Genomic DNA, 15,018 nt, shown 5'->3' with positions numbered 1-15,018 from the left:
ACTACTGATATTGATTACTACTGATATTGATTACTACTGATATTGATTACTACTGATATTGATTACTACTGATATTGATTACTACTGACATTGATTACTACTGACATTGATTACTACTGATATTGATTACTACTGATATTGATTACTACCGATATTGATTACTACCGATATTGATTACTCCTGATATTGATTACTACTGATATTGATTACTACTGATATTGATTACTACTGACATTGACTACTACTGATATTGACTACGACTGATATTGATTACTACTGATATTGATTACTACTGATATTGATTACTACTGATATTGACTACTACTGATATTGACTACTACTGATATTGATTACTACTAATATTGATTACTACTGATATTGATTACTACTGACATTGATTACTACTGATATTGATTACTACTGATATTGATTACTACTGATATTGACTACTACTGATATTGATTACTACTGATATTGACTACTACTGATATTGATTACTACTGATATTGATTACTACTGATATTGATTACCACTGATATTGATTACTACTGATATTGACTACTACTGATATTGATTACTACTGACATTGACTACTACTGATATTGACTACTACTGATATTGATTACTACTGATATTGATTACTACTGACATTGACTACTACTGATATTGATTACTACTGATATTGATTACTACTGATATTGATTACTACTGACATTGATTACTACTGATATTGATTACTACTGATATTGACTACTACTGATATTGATTACTACTGATATTGACTACTACTGATATTGATTACTACTGATATTGATTACTACTGATATTGATTACCACTGATATTGATTACTACTGATATTGACTACTACTGATATTGATTACTACTGACATTGATTACTACTGATATTGACTACTACTGATATTGATTACTACTGATATTGATTACTGTATTGTTGGGAAAGAGCTGGCAAGAAATGTATTTCACTGTACTTGTGCACATGAAAATAAAACTTGAATCTCTAGGTTCCTAGGCAGATACACTATACTGGCCATTTATAGAATAGCACCCAGTGGGCAGTCAGCCTGAATATGACCTTTGGGGAAATGACAGGAATGGGAGGAACATGTAAGACTATGCTTTGAGTGGCACACAATGTTCCTATCATGCCACACGTCATGCCATACGTCATGCCACACCACATGCCACACGTCATGCCACACCACATGCCACACGTCATGCCACACCACATGCCACACGTCATCCCACACCACATGCCACACGTCATGCCACACATCATGCCACACGTCATGCCACACCACATGCCACACGTCGAGCCACAAATCATGCCACAAATCATGCCACATAGAACCCTCCTCCAGCAAGCTGTGGTCCATCTGTGGTAACTGACTCCACTCCCCCCCAAAAAAAAAAAAAAATAAGTAGGTCATTTTGTTAATGACCTGGGGTGTATTTCAAGTGGGGACACACAGACAGTATAGTTTTTACTATTGACCAGGGCCTCTGTATTGAAAAGACACGCAGACATACAGCGCGTTGCTATTCATTTACAGTACCGTCTTATCAAATGTACAATGTCATGTCCATTCAGCAGCAGTTTTACTGGCCCATGGGGGTATATGGTTATTACATAACTACACCGATTTATAGTATGCCATTGGCCACCATCCAGACCTGGGTTCAAATGCTATTTGGAATTATTTTAAATACTTTAGCTGTTCTTGACTGAGCTTGTCTGGCACAATGGAACCAATAGAAGAGTCCCAGAAGTGCAAACCACGCCCACCTGACACTCCAGGCAGGCTTATTTGAAAGATTGATAGTTGTGCCCACTTCCCACACAGTATAGCATCCTTTACTATATAGTCCTATATGGTAATGATGCAGTGGTTCCCAACCTTTTTTGAACTGTGGCACACCTTGATGGGATATAACATGTCCCTATTGATTTATATAGTTTATTATTACTATTTATATAGTGGTAATGACCTACAAGCCATCTGATCCACACTGCAAACCATCTAGGTTCTGGTGACAAACGGTGTTATTAAAAAGGATTTATTTGAAATATTATTTTTAGTTTTAGTTTTCCTTACTCATGATGGTTAATTTGTGTGTACCTATTTAAAAGCGTCTCGCAAATCTGCCCAGAAGAAAAACCTCAATTGTAGCTCCGGCAAAATAGGTATTTAATTTCGAACCCGGTAGGGCTACAGACAAATGGGGTTTCTGCATTGTAAAGGTGTAACCACGGATACAAAGCCATGCTCCGTTTGTTTCTATGGCAGAGGGCTGTAGTATAGCTAAGTTCAGAGCCATATTAAGAAATACTGTAACTGACTTCTGGCTAAGCCTAATCAGACTTGAATGTGCTAATGGTTTTCAGACGAATCAAAATGAAACATATGACTTTGCTAACAAATGATTGCTCTGTTCAAAATTATAACAAACTAATTTGCAGCATTACCGCAAAAAAATGGATGGTGGTAGGTGGAGAAGTGAGGAACTTGTCTGTCAGCCCTGAATTAAAGACCAAAATTGGTTAAAGAGAAATTGTGATGAATAAAAAAGTATTGCGGTCCATTAGTTTACTCCAATTAGGGGAGCGATGATAGGGCTAGGGGGATCGGAGAATATGGGGGATTGGAAATGATGCAGACAATTACGTTGATAGGAGCCACACTCTATCTCCACTAGTAAAGCTCATCTACCTGTGCCCTCAAATGAGACAAATGCATAGAGATAGATAAGAGGACTCATCTTCATATCTGTGCCCGCAAATGAGACAAATGCATAGAGATAGATAAGAGGACTCATCTTCATATCTGTGCCCTCAAATGAGACAAATGCATAAAGATAGATAAGAGGACTCATCTTTATATCTGTGCCATTATAGCGTATGTGACAGCATTGGCAGCGCTATTAAGGCTACAACCCATAGGAATCCCCACCCAGATGACGACGTTAATAACTACTTTAAAATGGTGGAAGCCCTCAATGGCACTGCCCATACTAAAATGGCCCTTTTGGCCGCTAGAGGCCTCTATCATTCTCTATGGAGTGACTCTATTACCATCCAATCATTAGGGAACATATTCTCTACATACAAATGTAACAACAGCCTGAGCGCGCCAGACTTGAATCAACGATACAGATGTAACCACGTGCTATTTAATGTTTTAATCTGACCAGCACTAGTGCTTGCAATTCAAAATTACATGTGCATTCTACAGGTCACGTTTTCTCAAGGCACACAAATGTGCCACAGCACACTGGTTGGGAACCACTGCAGTATACAGTAGAATAGCCCATGCTTATTTGTATGTTCGGTATGAATGCAATTCATCGACTGGGCACCTGTACGTTTCACTTTTGGTTTTTATTTTTATATATTTATTATTTATTGTGATAAAAATGTCAAAGTAAAGCAAGCGACCAATGTCAAAACACATTCAAACTACTTTTTGATTACAAAAGTTTATTTTCACAATAATATTGTTTGACTTAGACTAATTTTGGGAATTTTGGACTGTCCAGACAATACTTTCTATACTACAAAATCCATAAAACAGACCAGGAAAACGCACCCCCTGCTCTGCTCTAGTCTCGACAACACGAACTACTACCTTCAGTTGAACTCACTATCCATGGTGTCGTTTGCAAGCATACCTCCAGTTCATATTTTAAGTAGCGCAGGGAAGCTTTCTGATTTGTCAACGAAAGGCCCTAGAACGCTTGTATTTATTTTTTATGTAACGTTCCTCTCTGCTGGTGAAAATGATGTCTATAATCCCCCAAAATACTCGTAGAATTTAACATGTATCATACTAAATACATATTTTTATCAATACTTAAACATTTGGTGTACAATTAACGGATTATAACTGGAATATCGTCATTACCGTTTCGCCCTATAGTCACCCCACGTGACATCGGAGGGATACCCTATGTTCGGCTGAGGAAGTAGTCCCGGTCAGTTGGGGGGGTTATCTTTCGCCAGAGCTCGGCTGGTGGGCGCATTGGTCCCTGCAACGTTCACCCGGTAGGTGAGTCACTGCGTCCTCATCTGGAAATGGTCAACTTTACATTTATCATAAAATGGACAATTATTGCTAAATAATATTGACATAGCTGCCTTGAGTTAATTACATTGTTCTATCAGTTTTGGTTATAGAAAAGTTGTAATAGACGTATAACTATTGCTTGTTACTTTACTTCCATAACGTTTTGAATCAAATTGTTATGGTGTGATATGGGGTATTTAGTTGTATATTTCAGTCTGAATAGTCTGAACTACTTATACCTGTGATCCACATTTTTACAGTGAAATAATAGGGTTTGTTTCATGCATGGGGATACCTACATGACTGAAACTTGAGCTACATTTTTAAGCAAAACAAATTTGGTTTTTGACATAAATATAATTGTAAGTCGCTCTGGATAAGAGTGTCTGCTAAATGACTCAAATTAAATAATACATTTCTATTTGACATGCACTGACACCATCCTGTCATCCTCAATGTTCCTCCTCTACTATAGCAACAACAAATAAATACACTAATCTATACTTCCTGTAAGTCAAAGAGCCAGGAACAATTTTACTATTTTAATGACATTGTATTCAGACGCTTATCTTTTGATACGGTGTGCTAATAAACCACTGTTCAGTTTCACTAGAGCTGTAGGTGACATAGACCGACCACTCGGTGTGCATTACTAAACCAGTATTGAGCTCCTGAAATCATAGCTCTATAATTCAATATCCTCGTAGAGTAAAAAATAAAATCCTATAGAATGGAACCCACTTGGATGTTGTTGTTGTTTTTTCTCTCCAAACTTGTGAAAGAATCGATGTCTCACTGAAAGTCTGCTCACGCCAGTGACTGTGTCACCCAGATAATGTAGCTCTTCTTATAGGCAACAGTCTGCTAAGGTTTTATCTACGAGGAAAAAGGAGTAGCACTTTAGCAGTTCATAGCTGAACTGGTGTCACGGTACATGTCAGGTTCTCTATGATAGATGGGATTGTGTCACGGTACATGTCAGGTTCTCTATGATAGATGGGATTGTGTCACGGTACATGTCAGGTTCTCTATGATAGACGGGATTGTGTCACGGTACATGTCAGGTTCTCTATGATAGACGGGATTGTGTCACGGTACATGTCAGGTTCTCTATGATAGACGGGATTGTGTCACGGTACATGTCAGGTTCTCTATGATAGATGGGATTGTGTCACGGTACATGTCAGATTCTCTAAGATATTTATGCCAACCTATGTGTATAATGTTGCTCTGACTAGTTAATTAATCATTTTGAGGTTAAACAGAATATCCCCCAACGTTGAATTAATATGTGATATTTGCAAAATCCTTTTTTGACAACTCAAGTTTCCCACCAACTGTGAGAACCACCTCCTACAAAAAGTGGCCACTGGCCAGTTCCTCTTCAAGAGCCTATGCCCCTGGTCATTATGGGTGACTGGAATGTGGGGGCGTTATCTGGGTGTGCCTGTCCGCATGTGTGTGTGTGTGTGCAGTCACGCAGTCACACATGCTCTCATTGTTGCGGTCCTAGTTTGGTGGTGCTGCTACAGTGTGTGTGGCCAGCTGGCCAACTGAGTCCCTATCCCCTTCAGGCTGAACTTCCAGAGCCACTGTCAGTTGAGTTGGTGCACCTCTAACGTTGTAATAAAACCTCTATTACAATATTCACAATCAATAAATCAGTAACTCAAGCGGAGTTGAGGTAAATTTATGATAATTTATTATGAATAAACACAGTGTTCCAGGTTTTCATTCTCTTTCACTGTATAAAGTGAACCCGAAATCTTCAGCTAGTCCATTTTCCATTGCTACAGTATGTCTCTAGCATGAATATGCTATGTCTGTTGGTAGGTAGCATGGCAGTGCAAAGATCTAGTGTCAAAGCCTGATTCAGTGGGATAGACTCAGAGCAGCTGTGTAAGCCAAGTGTCACACACACACACACACACACACACACACACACACACTGTAAATAGACTTGGCATGAAAAATGATATCAAGACCTCTCCAACCTCTAACTTCCAGGAGTATCTCGAGAGGCTTGGTTCAATATGTCAGAGGTGGTTGTAGAACATTAACCCAGTGTCAAAAGATCTCCTCAACACCTCTATTCTTTCTCTCTCTCTCACTCTCTCGCTCTCTCTCACTAGGATTTCTCAGATACCGATCCAATCATGTCTAAAGGAAAGGATATGGGCTCTGCCTTCATCCAGACGCAGCAGCTCCACGCTGCCATGGCCGACACATTCCTGGAGCACATGTGTCTTCTGGACATCGACTCCGAGCCAGCCGTGGCTCGCAACACCGGAATCATCTGCACCATCGGTACAGCTCAACAACACCCCTCCTCATTAGTCAACAACACCCTTCCTCATTACTCACACCGCCCTCACTCCCTTCACTATTCACTACTTCCTCACCTCACTGCCCAACCCTTACTCACCCCTCATGGCTTCTCACTCCCTCACCACTGAACACCCTCACTACAATACTCTACCCAACATCCTATATACACATGTGTTTTGTGTGAGGTGTGCCTACAGAAGGCCACAGAACCTTCACAGTAGGGGTATATCCCTCCAGAACCTTCACAGTAGGGGTATATCCCTCTATTCCTCTATAAGCTTTGCTTGTCTTGTCCACATGCAGGACCCGCCTCCCGATCAGTGTCCATGGCCAAGGAGATGATCAAATCTGGGATGAACATTGCAAGAATGAACTTCTCTCACGGAACTCATGAGGTCAGTAGTAGGACTACACTAGTACTGAAGGGAAAGGACACTAGTACTGAAGGGAAAGGACACTAGTACTGAAGGGAAAGGACACTAGTACTGAAGGGAAAGGACACTAGTACTGAAGGGAAAGGACACTAGTACTGACGCCACCACAGCTGTTCTAGGATTTAGACTAGTGCTGAATTCCAAACGGACCCCATAGCCCTTTCTCCCTGGCAACTCAGGGTAGTCTGAAAGGAAAGGTGAAAGCAATATGGTGACATTCACTCAGCCGAATATAAAGACCAGTTTGGATGTTGGCTTACTATAACCTTTAGTGAGTCTGCAGTACCATCCATCCTCATACTATAACGTTTAGTGAGTCTGCAGTACTAGCCACCCTCATCCTATAACCTTTAGTGAGTCTGCAGTATCAGCCTTCCTCATCCTATAACCTTTAGTGAGTCTGCAGTACCAGCCTTCCTCATCCTATAACCTTTAGTGAGTCTGCAGTATCAGCCATCCTCATTGTGACATTATCACTGTACCATTTAAATGTCAGTCTGTAAGCTGATCTGAACGCTCTTACGTGCACTTTAGTGGCTCCTCTTCCTCCAACCTCCTCCTCTTCCTCCTCCTCCAACCTCCTCCTCTTCCTCCAACCTCCTCCTCCTCTTCCTCTTCCTCCAACCTCCTCCTCCTCCTCCTCTTCCTCCTCCAACCCCCTTCTCTTCCTCCTTCAACCTCCTCCTCCTCCTCCAGCCTGTCTTCTAGTGCCGCCAGATGGCAGTCAGGGTTCTGGGGTTCACACTACTGACCTCTCCCCTTTAAAAGTCATGGCTTTTTGACCTGTTTCACCCTGGCTGGGTCGGGAGTGCACCCCCTAAACCATACAGCAGTATTAGATATCGAAGCGATACGTTTGATATTTGAATTCGTTGCCCCTTTTCAAAGGTCATCAGTACTGTTAATTGCTTGTCCGAAGAAGACGTTCTACTCTGAAGTTCAGTACTGTTAATTGCTTGTCCGAAGAAGACGTTCTACTCTGAAGTTCAGTACTGTTAATTGCTTGTCCGAAGAAGACGTTCTACTCTGAAGTTCAGTACTGTTAATTGCTTGTCCGAAGAAGACGTTCTACTCTGAAGTTCAGTACTGTTAATTGCTTGCCCGAAGAAGACGTTCTACTCTGAAGTTCAGTACTGTTAATTGCTTGTCCGAAGAAGACGTTCTACTCTGAAGTTCAGTACTGTATCTATGTATCGGCACTAGATGACGTTTCGTGTACATGTGTATCAAAGTTATAATTAGGTCAGGATTTCCCAGTCCATTCCGCGATTACTTCCATGACTGGACATTTTGCCTGAGGCCAGAAATAATGCACGCAATTCCATCAAACAAGTACTCGGCCTGCATTGATGATTGGTTGACTCGTTGAATCAGGTGAGCTAGTTCTTGGGCTAGAGATAATACGTGATGGTATGTCAAGGGTTAGCAATCTGACGCCGTAGGAGCCTACAGCCATGTCACAGGGCAAGTGTGGTGGCACCATTTTAGCGTCTGTTTGGGAATGCTACTGGTGCATGAAAACTAAGATAGACAGAGCAACTCCCATTGGCAGGAACTTCCGACAGACATCTTCGGACATCTGAACTTATGTTTGTTTTACATGGCATCTGTCATGTGTTGAGGTCAGAGACATTATCAGAAGGGCAAAAGGAAACTCGACCTCTGCCTCTGGTCAGGTGGTCGGAGCAGATGTAAAATAGCCACGTCTCAGGTTCTCACAGAACGTTTTTAGATGGACCAGGAGCTAACGCTAAGCTACTTGGCTATGCTAAAGTAGCTAAGACTTTGCTATTCTAAAGTACCCCAAAGATAAAACATTTTTAAAATCATTACATTTCAACCTGGCTAATTGTCCTATGTCTGTCTACTATAGAGCACTGTTAAGTGAGTGTCATTGAATCTCTGAGTCTGTCTCTCTCCTATAGGCAGAAACTGTTTAGGAACCAGAAGCTAGCTAACACTACTTAGTTATATTCTATGTGGCTATGCTACTTGGCTAACATACTTGGTTATATGCTACATGTTTACATTCTACATGGCTAATCTACTTGGCTAACACTACTTGGTTTTCCTACTTGGCGAATCTACATGGTTATATGCTATGTAGCTATGCTACATGGTTATATTCTACTTGGCTATTCTACTTGGTTACATTCTACATGGTTATTCTACTTGGATATTCTACATCGTTATAACCAACGTGGCTATACTACTTGGCTATTCTATTTTGTTAAATCTACTTGGCAATGCTATGTGGTTATATGCTACATTGCTATGCTACGTGGCTATGCTATGAGGCTATGCTATGAGGCTATGCTATGAGGCTATGCTATGAGGCTATGCTATGTGGCTATGCTATGTGGCTATGCTATGAGGCTATGCTATGAGGCTATGCTTTGAGGCTATGCTATGAGGCTATGCTATGTGGCTATGCTATGTGGCATATTAAATTGCACTTTGCCAGCTTCTACTTAGTACTGTTGAGTGAATGTCGTTGGGCTTTCAACACTGATATACCAGGAGGCAGTGAGCATTTAATGGATGTACAGTGCCTTGGGAAAGTATTCAGACCCCTTGACTTGTCCACATTTTGTTACGTTACAGCCTTATTCTAAAATGGATTATATAAAAAATATATATCCTCATCAATCTATACACAATACCCCTATAATTCCCCTAAGTAAAAGAAATTTTTGCAAAAAAATATGTAAAAATAAGATATACCTTATTTACATAAGTATTCAGACCGTTTGCTATGAGACTCGAAATTTAGTTTACATTGATCATCCTTGAGATGTTTCTACAACTTGATTGTAGTCCACCTGTGTTAAATTCAACTGATTGGACATGATTTGGAAAGGCACACACCTGTCTATATATGGTCTGCCTGAAAATCGTCACACGTCTCTGAATGATTTGACTTTCCCTACAGTAAATCAAATCAAACTTAATTTAAAGTGTATTTTAAATCTCAACACACTTACCTATCTGAGCACTACGATTGGTCTGGCTAGTTGGAAAATCATCTGAAAGTTCCAAAGTTACATTTGGCGTTCCTCAGGTCTCTACGCTCAGACCCATAGAATTTGTTTTCCATAGTATATGCAGTGTCATGGCATGCTAAAACCTCTGATGTCTCTAAGTGATACTATCCAGGCTGTATCACATCCGATCGTGTATCACATTTGTTCTTAACTGACTTGCCTAGTTAAATAAAGGTTAAATTAATAAATAAAATACAAATATGACAACCCCTTATTTTCCAGACTCTCATCGGTGTGGTGTTTAAAGGGGGGTGGGAATTTAAAAAACAGATAAATTTCTGTGTCGATGGGAAGAAAAAATATTATCTTCTGTTCTATTTAGTATCATGCTGAGACCATCAAGAATGTCCGTGAAGCCACCGAGAGCTTCGGTTCCGGCACCATCGAGTACAGACCAGTGGCCATCGCTCTGGACACCAAGGGACCCGAAATCAGGACTGGACTCATCAAGGGCGTGAGTAGTCATTCACCATGAACTAGTGTAAATCTTTATGAAAAATCCAACTTCAGTTCCAAGTGTATCATCACAAATACACTTTACAGGCAAATTAAAACAGAGACAAGCAGCTACATTTCTTGACTGTAGTACCAAATGACCTAACCCCTATCGTGTAGGCCTACCTTTTGATTTGGTCAAAAGGAAGGCATTGGCCAAGCTAGGAGCAAGAAATACAACAACAAGCAATGATATCCTAAAGCTGATATACATCATCTCTGTAGACATATACAGTACATGATACTATAATCCCTGTCCTTCTCCGTACAGATATACAGTACATGATACTATAATCCCTGTCCTTCTCCGTACAGATATACAGTACATAATACTATAATCCCTGCCCTTCTCCGTACAGATATACAGTACATAATACTATAATCCCTGCCCTTCTCCGTACAGATATACAGTACATAATACTATAATCCCTGCCCTTCTCCGTACAGATATACAGTACATAATACTATAATCCCTGTCCTTCTCCGTACAGATATACAGTACATAATACTATAATCCCTGTCCTTCTCCATACAGATATACAGTACATAATACTATAATCCCTGCCCTTCTCCGTACAGATATACAGTACATAATACTATAATCCCTGCCCTTCTCCGTACAGATATACAGTACATAATACTATAATCCCTGCCCTTCTCCGTACAGATATACAGTACATAATACTATAATCCCTGCCCTTCTCCGTACAGATATACAGTACATAATACTATAATCCCTGCCCTTCTCCGTACAGATATACAGTACATAATACTATAATCCCTGCCCTTCTCCGTACAGATATACAGTACATAATACTATAATCCCTGCCCTTCTCCTTTACAGATATACAGTACATAATACTATAATCCCTGTGAAGATTCTTCTCCGTACAGATATACAGTACATAATACTATAATCCCTGTCCTTCTCCATACAGATATACAGTACATAATACTATAATCCCTGTCCTTCTCCATACAGATATACAGTACATAATACTATAATCCCTGCCCTTCTCCGTACAGATATACAGTACATAATACTATAATCCCTGCCCTTCTCCGTACAGATATACAGTACATAATACTATAATCCCTGCCCTTCTCTGTAGAGATATACAGTACATAATACTATAATCCCTGTCCTTCCCCATAGACATAGACAGTACATAATACTATAGTAATAGTTGTGTAATCATATGATTCTTCCCGTGTACAGAGTGGCGAAGCTGAGGTCGAGCTGAAGAAGGGAGGTCACATCAAGCTGACCTTGGACGACAAGTACAAGGACAACTGTGACGAGAAGCACCTGTGGTTGGACTACAAGAACATCACCAAGATCCTGAAGGTCGGAGCTCACGTCTACATCGACGACGGCCTCATGTCCCTGAAGGTCAAGGAAGTCGGTGAGTATCCTAGCAACATCCTACTGTAGCAACAGAATAACACTCTCACAACCTGACAAGTGACAGGAAGTAGCTACACGCTTAACCAAAGTTAAGTCCTTCTACTTTGCCTGTTAGGAATTTTATGAATAATGACTAAACAATATCTTTATTTGAAATAGAACTATAACTAATTAAACTCTACTCTGTTTTATTATATCTGATGAATAATGTTAATTCATAAGGAAGGGATTGTGTAGCATGAAACAGGAGGTAATTAACCATAATAAACACCATTCCAGCTGGGTTGGGGAGGAAATGGATTGTGGGTATTAAGTAAGCAGAAAGGATCGTTAACCTGTGGTTGAACCGACTCAACTTAGCTCTGGGATGTTTAGATAAGGCAGAGAGTGTTTTCCTGGGTTTTCCATTATCTGGAACTGTCTTCTAAATAGTGATGGATGAAGGTGAAGATTCCAGAAGTTAATCTAGATAAGTGTGTGTCTGGAGTGAGCGAGCTAGTGGGTTGGAATAAACTTTTGAACCTGTTTTGTCCTGGTCGATAGGAGGAAGGACATTTTATAACCTATGACGTCATATTGTGTATATAAACTGTTGTTGGTGGTTACATGGCAGCACGCTCCGAGAATAAATACTATTATCTCATTTTGATAAGACTGGTCTCTGTCTATTTAATGCAAATAAGAATCTTACAAATTCTTATAAAATGGACTGAGAGTATTTAATTAATGAACACATATAGGAATTATGAAATTCCGATGACACCTGTTGTAACGTGTTACTGGACCGTTGTTCTGGCTGTGGCATTGTGATTGACACACATGATTGTCCCCCTAGGCGCTGACTTCCTGGACTGTGAGATTGAAAATGGTGGTACTCTGGGCTCTAAGAAGGGTGTGAACTTGCCCGGTGCTGCTGTGGACCTGCCCGCTGTCTCTGAGAAGGACATCCAGGATCTGCAGTTCGGTGTGGAACAGGGAGTGGACATGGTCTTCGCCTCCTTTATCCGTAAGGCAGCTGATGTACACGCCGTCAGGAAGGTGCTGGGAGAGAAGGGCAAACACATCAAGATCATCTCCAAACTGGAGAACCACGAGGGCGTCCGCAGGTGTGTGTGTGTGTGTGTGTGATATTGAGAGAGGCCTCACTGACTACACGATAGTATTGTAGTAAAACGTATTAAGGACATTTTCAGTACTTTCAAAAGCAAAAAAAAAGGATCCTACTGTCTTGAGCATCAGTTTAGCCTCTTGGAAATATAGATACCCAATGCCGGATAATACTGACTTGTAATAACCATCTGTCTGTCTCTGTGTAGATTCGATGAGATCCTGGAGGCTAGCGATGGCATCATGGTTGCCCGCGGCGACCTGGGTATTGAGATCCCCACAGAGAAGGTGTTCATCGCCCAGAAGATGATGACCGGACGCTGCAACAGGATCGGCAAGCCCATCACCTGCGCCACACAGGTCCGACACGTTGCCCGCAGACTAGACCTCCTTATAGATGACTAGACCTCCTTATAGATGACTACCAGACCCCCTCATACATGACTACTAGACCCCTCATACATGACTAGACCCCCTTATACATGACTAGACCTCCTCATAATGCCTACTAGACCTCCTCATACATGACTAGACCTCCTCATACATGACTAGACCTCCTCATACATGACTACTAGACCTCCTCATACATTAGCATGTCACTGTGTTCTGTTATATTCGGCACACGTGACAAATAAACTGATTAGACCCCCTCATACATGCTTCATTTCCATCCCTGTCACCCAAAGCACACCCAAAGCAGGGTCTGATAACCTGTTAAGACTCAAATACACTGAATTCAATGGCAGATAACAGCAGGGTTCCTAGTCCGGAGTGTTTGAGGTTTAAGAGGAGCTCTGCTTTGACGAAACCTTAGAGGAAAGGGCAGAGATTTATGCCTAATAAGGGCAGTCTCTATAAATGAATCGATGTAAATAATCTATCCTGTCGTTGATTGGTGCCTAATGATCTCTCCTCTCTCTCCTGATTGGTCCAGATGCTGGAGAGCATGATCAAGAAGCCCCGCCCTACTCGTGCTGAGGGTTCCGATGTCGCCAACGCCGTTCTGGATGGTAACGACTGCATCATGCTGAGTGGTGAGACCGCCAAGGGAGATTACCCACTTGAGGCTGTCCGCACACAGCACAAGGTGAGAGACTGAGAGCCCCCCCCCCTATAGGTCTTGCTTTGGCTCCTCCCAACACAAGGTGAGAGACTGAGAGCAGAGCCCCCCTCTATAGGTCTTGACTTGGCTCCTCCCAACACAAGGTGAGAGACTGAGAGCAGAGCCCCCCTCTATAGGTCTTGACTTGGCTCCTCCCAACACAAGGTGAGAGACTGAGAGCAGAGCGCCCCCTCTATAGGTCTTGCCTTGGCTCCTCCCAACACAAGGTGAGAGACTGAGAGCCCCCCTATAGGTCTTGACTTGGCTCCTCCCAACACAAGGTGAGAGACTGAGAGCAGAGAGCCCCCCTCTATAGGTCTTGCCTTGGCTCCTCCCAACACAAGGTGAGAGACTGAGAGAGAGCAGAGCGCCCCCCTCTATAGGTCTTGCTTGGCTCCTCCCAACACAAGGTGAGAGACTGAGAGCAGAGCGCCCCCCTCTATAGGTCTTGCTTGGCTCCTCCCAACACAAAGACTGTGAGAGACTAGGTCTTGAGCAGACTGAGAGCAGAGCGCCCCCCCCCTCTATAGGTCTTGCTTTGGCTCCTCCCAACACAAGCACAACATCCACAATATTTCCTGTAGCAGCCCCGCGAGCCACTGATTCAAAGTTCATGAGTGGTCAATGTGATCAGGTTTCCATCCAATTGGGTGAATATGACTCCAATCTGCATGTAAAAAAAAACCAATATGCGCGTTTTCCCACCAGAGCTGTGTTTCCATCAACATTTGACTTGTTGCAGATGTAAAGGCTGTGATGACGTTGTCCACGTCGTCCAGCTCATCACCGTGGACTTTCACCACCCTGTGAAGTTTATTTCATCACCTAATAAACTGCTTTTCCCGACAAGTCGTAATATATATCAATATTTGTGCATAATTTATTTTACAAACACAAATCAAACATCCCGACCTTGGCTAGCGTATTTTGTTTTGTAGACATTTTAGAAAATGTTCTGTTTCCGTCAGGCCTGTCATGCGGCTGGACACCTGGTTGTAGACAGAATCGTCCCAGCAA

General features: G+C 41.7%; 1 protein-coding gene across 2 annotated transcripts in view; it reads left to right on the top strand.

Annotated features, from left to right (window-relative positions):
* The first annotated feature begins 3,964 nt into the window (after window positions 1-3,964).
* The window catches only part of LOC112236258 (pyruvate kinase PKM), a 20,595-nt gene continuing 9,541 nt past the window's right edge, over window positions 3,965-15,018 (top strand). The window contains exons 1-8 of one of the 2 annotated variants that reach the window (XM_042301890.1): window positions 3,965-4,065; window positions 6,216-6,390; window positions 6,715-6,806; window positions 10,212-10,343; window positions 11,604-11,790; window positions 12,628-12,898; window positions 13,109-13,259; window positions 13,834-13,986. In XM_042301890.1, the coding sequence (XP_042157824.1) occupies window positions 6,240-6,390; window positions 6,715-6,806; window positions 10,212-10,343; window positions 11,604-11,790; window positions 12,628-12,898; window positions 13,109-13,259; window positions 13,834-13,986 (1,137 nt within the window). In that variant the 5' untranslated portion in view covers window positions 3,965-4,065; window positions 6,216-6,239. The remainder of the gene's footprint in view (window positions 4,066-6,215; window positions 6,391-6,714; window positions 6,807-10,211; window positions 10,344-11,603; window positions 11,791-12,627; window positions 12,899-13,108; window positions 13,260-13,833; window positions 13,987-15,018) is intronic. The other variant, XM_042301892.1, reaches the window with a different exon arrangement.

The sequence above is a fragment of the Oncorhynchus tshawytscha genome, linkage group LG19, assembly GCF_018296145.1.
Source record: "Oncorhynchus tshawytscha isolate Ot180627B linkage group LG19, Otsh_v2.0, whole genome shotgun sequence".
NCBI lineage: Eukaryota > Metazoa > Chordata > Actinopteri > Salmoniformes > Salmonidae > Oncorhynchus > Oncorhynchus tshawytscha.
The sequence above is the reverse complement of the archived record's forward strand: the minus strand, read 5'-3'. Positions and strand labels throughout refer to the sequence as shown.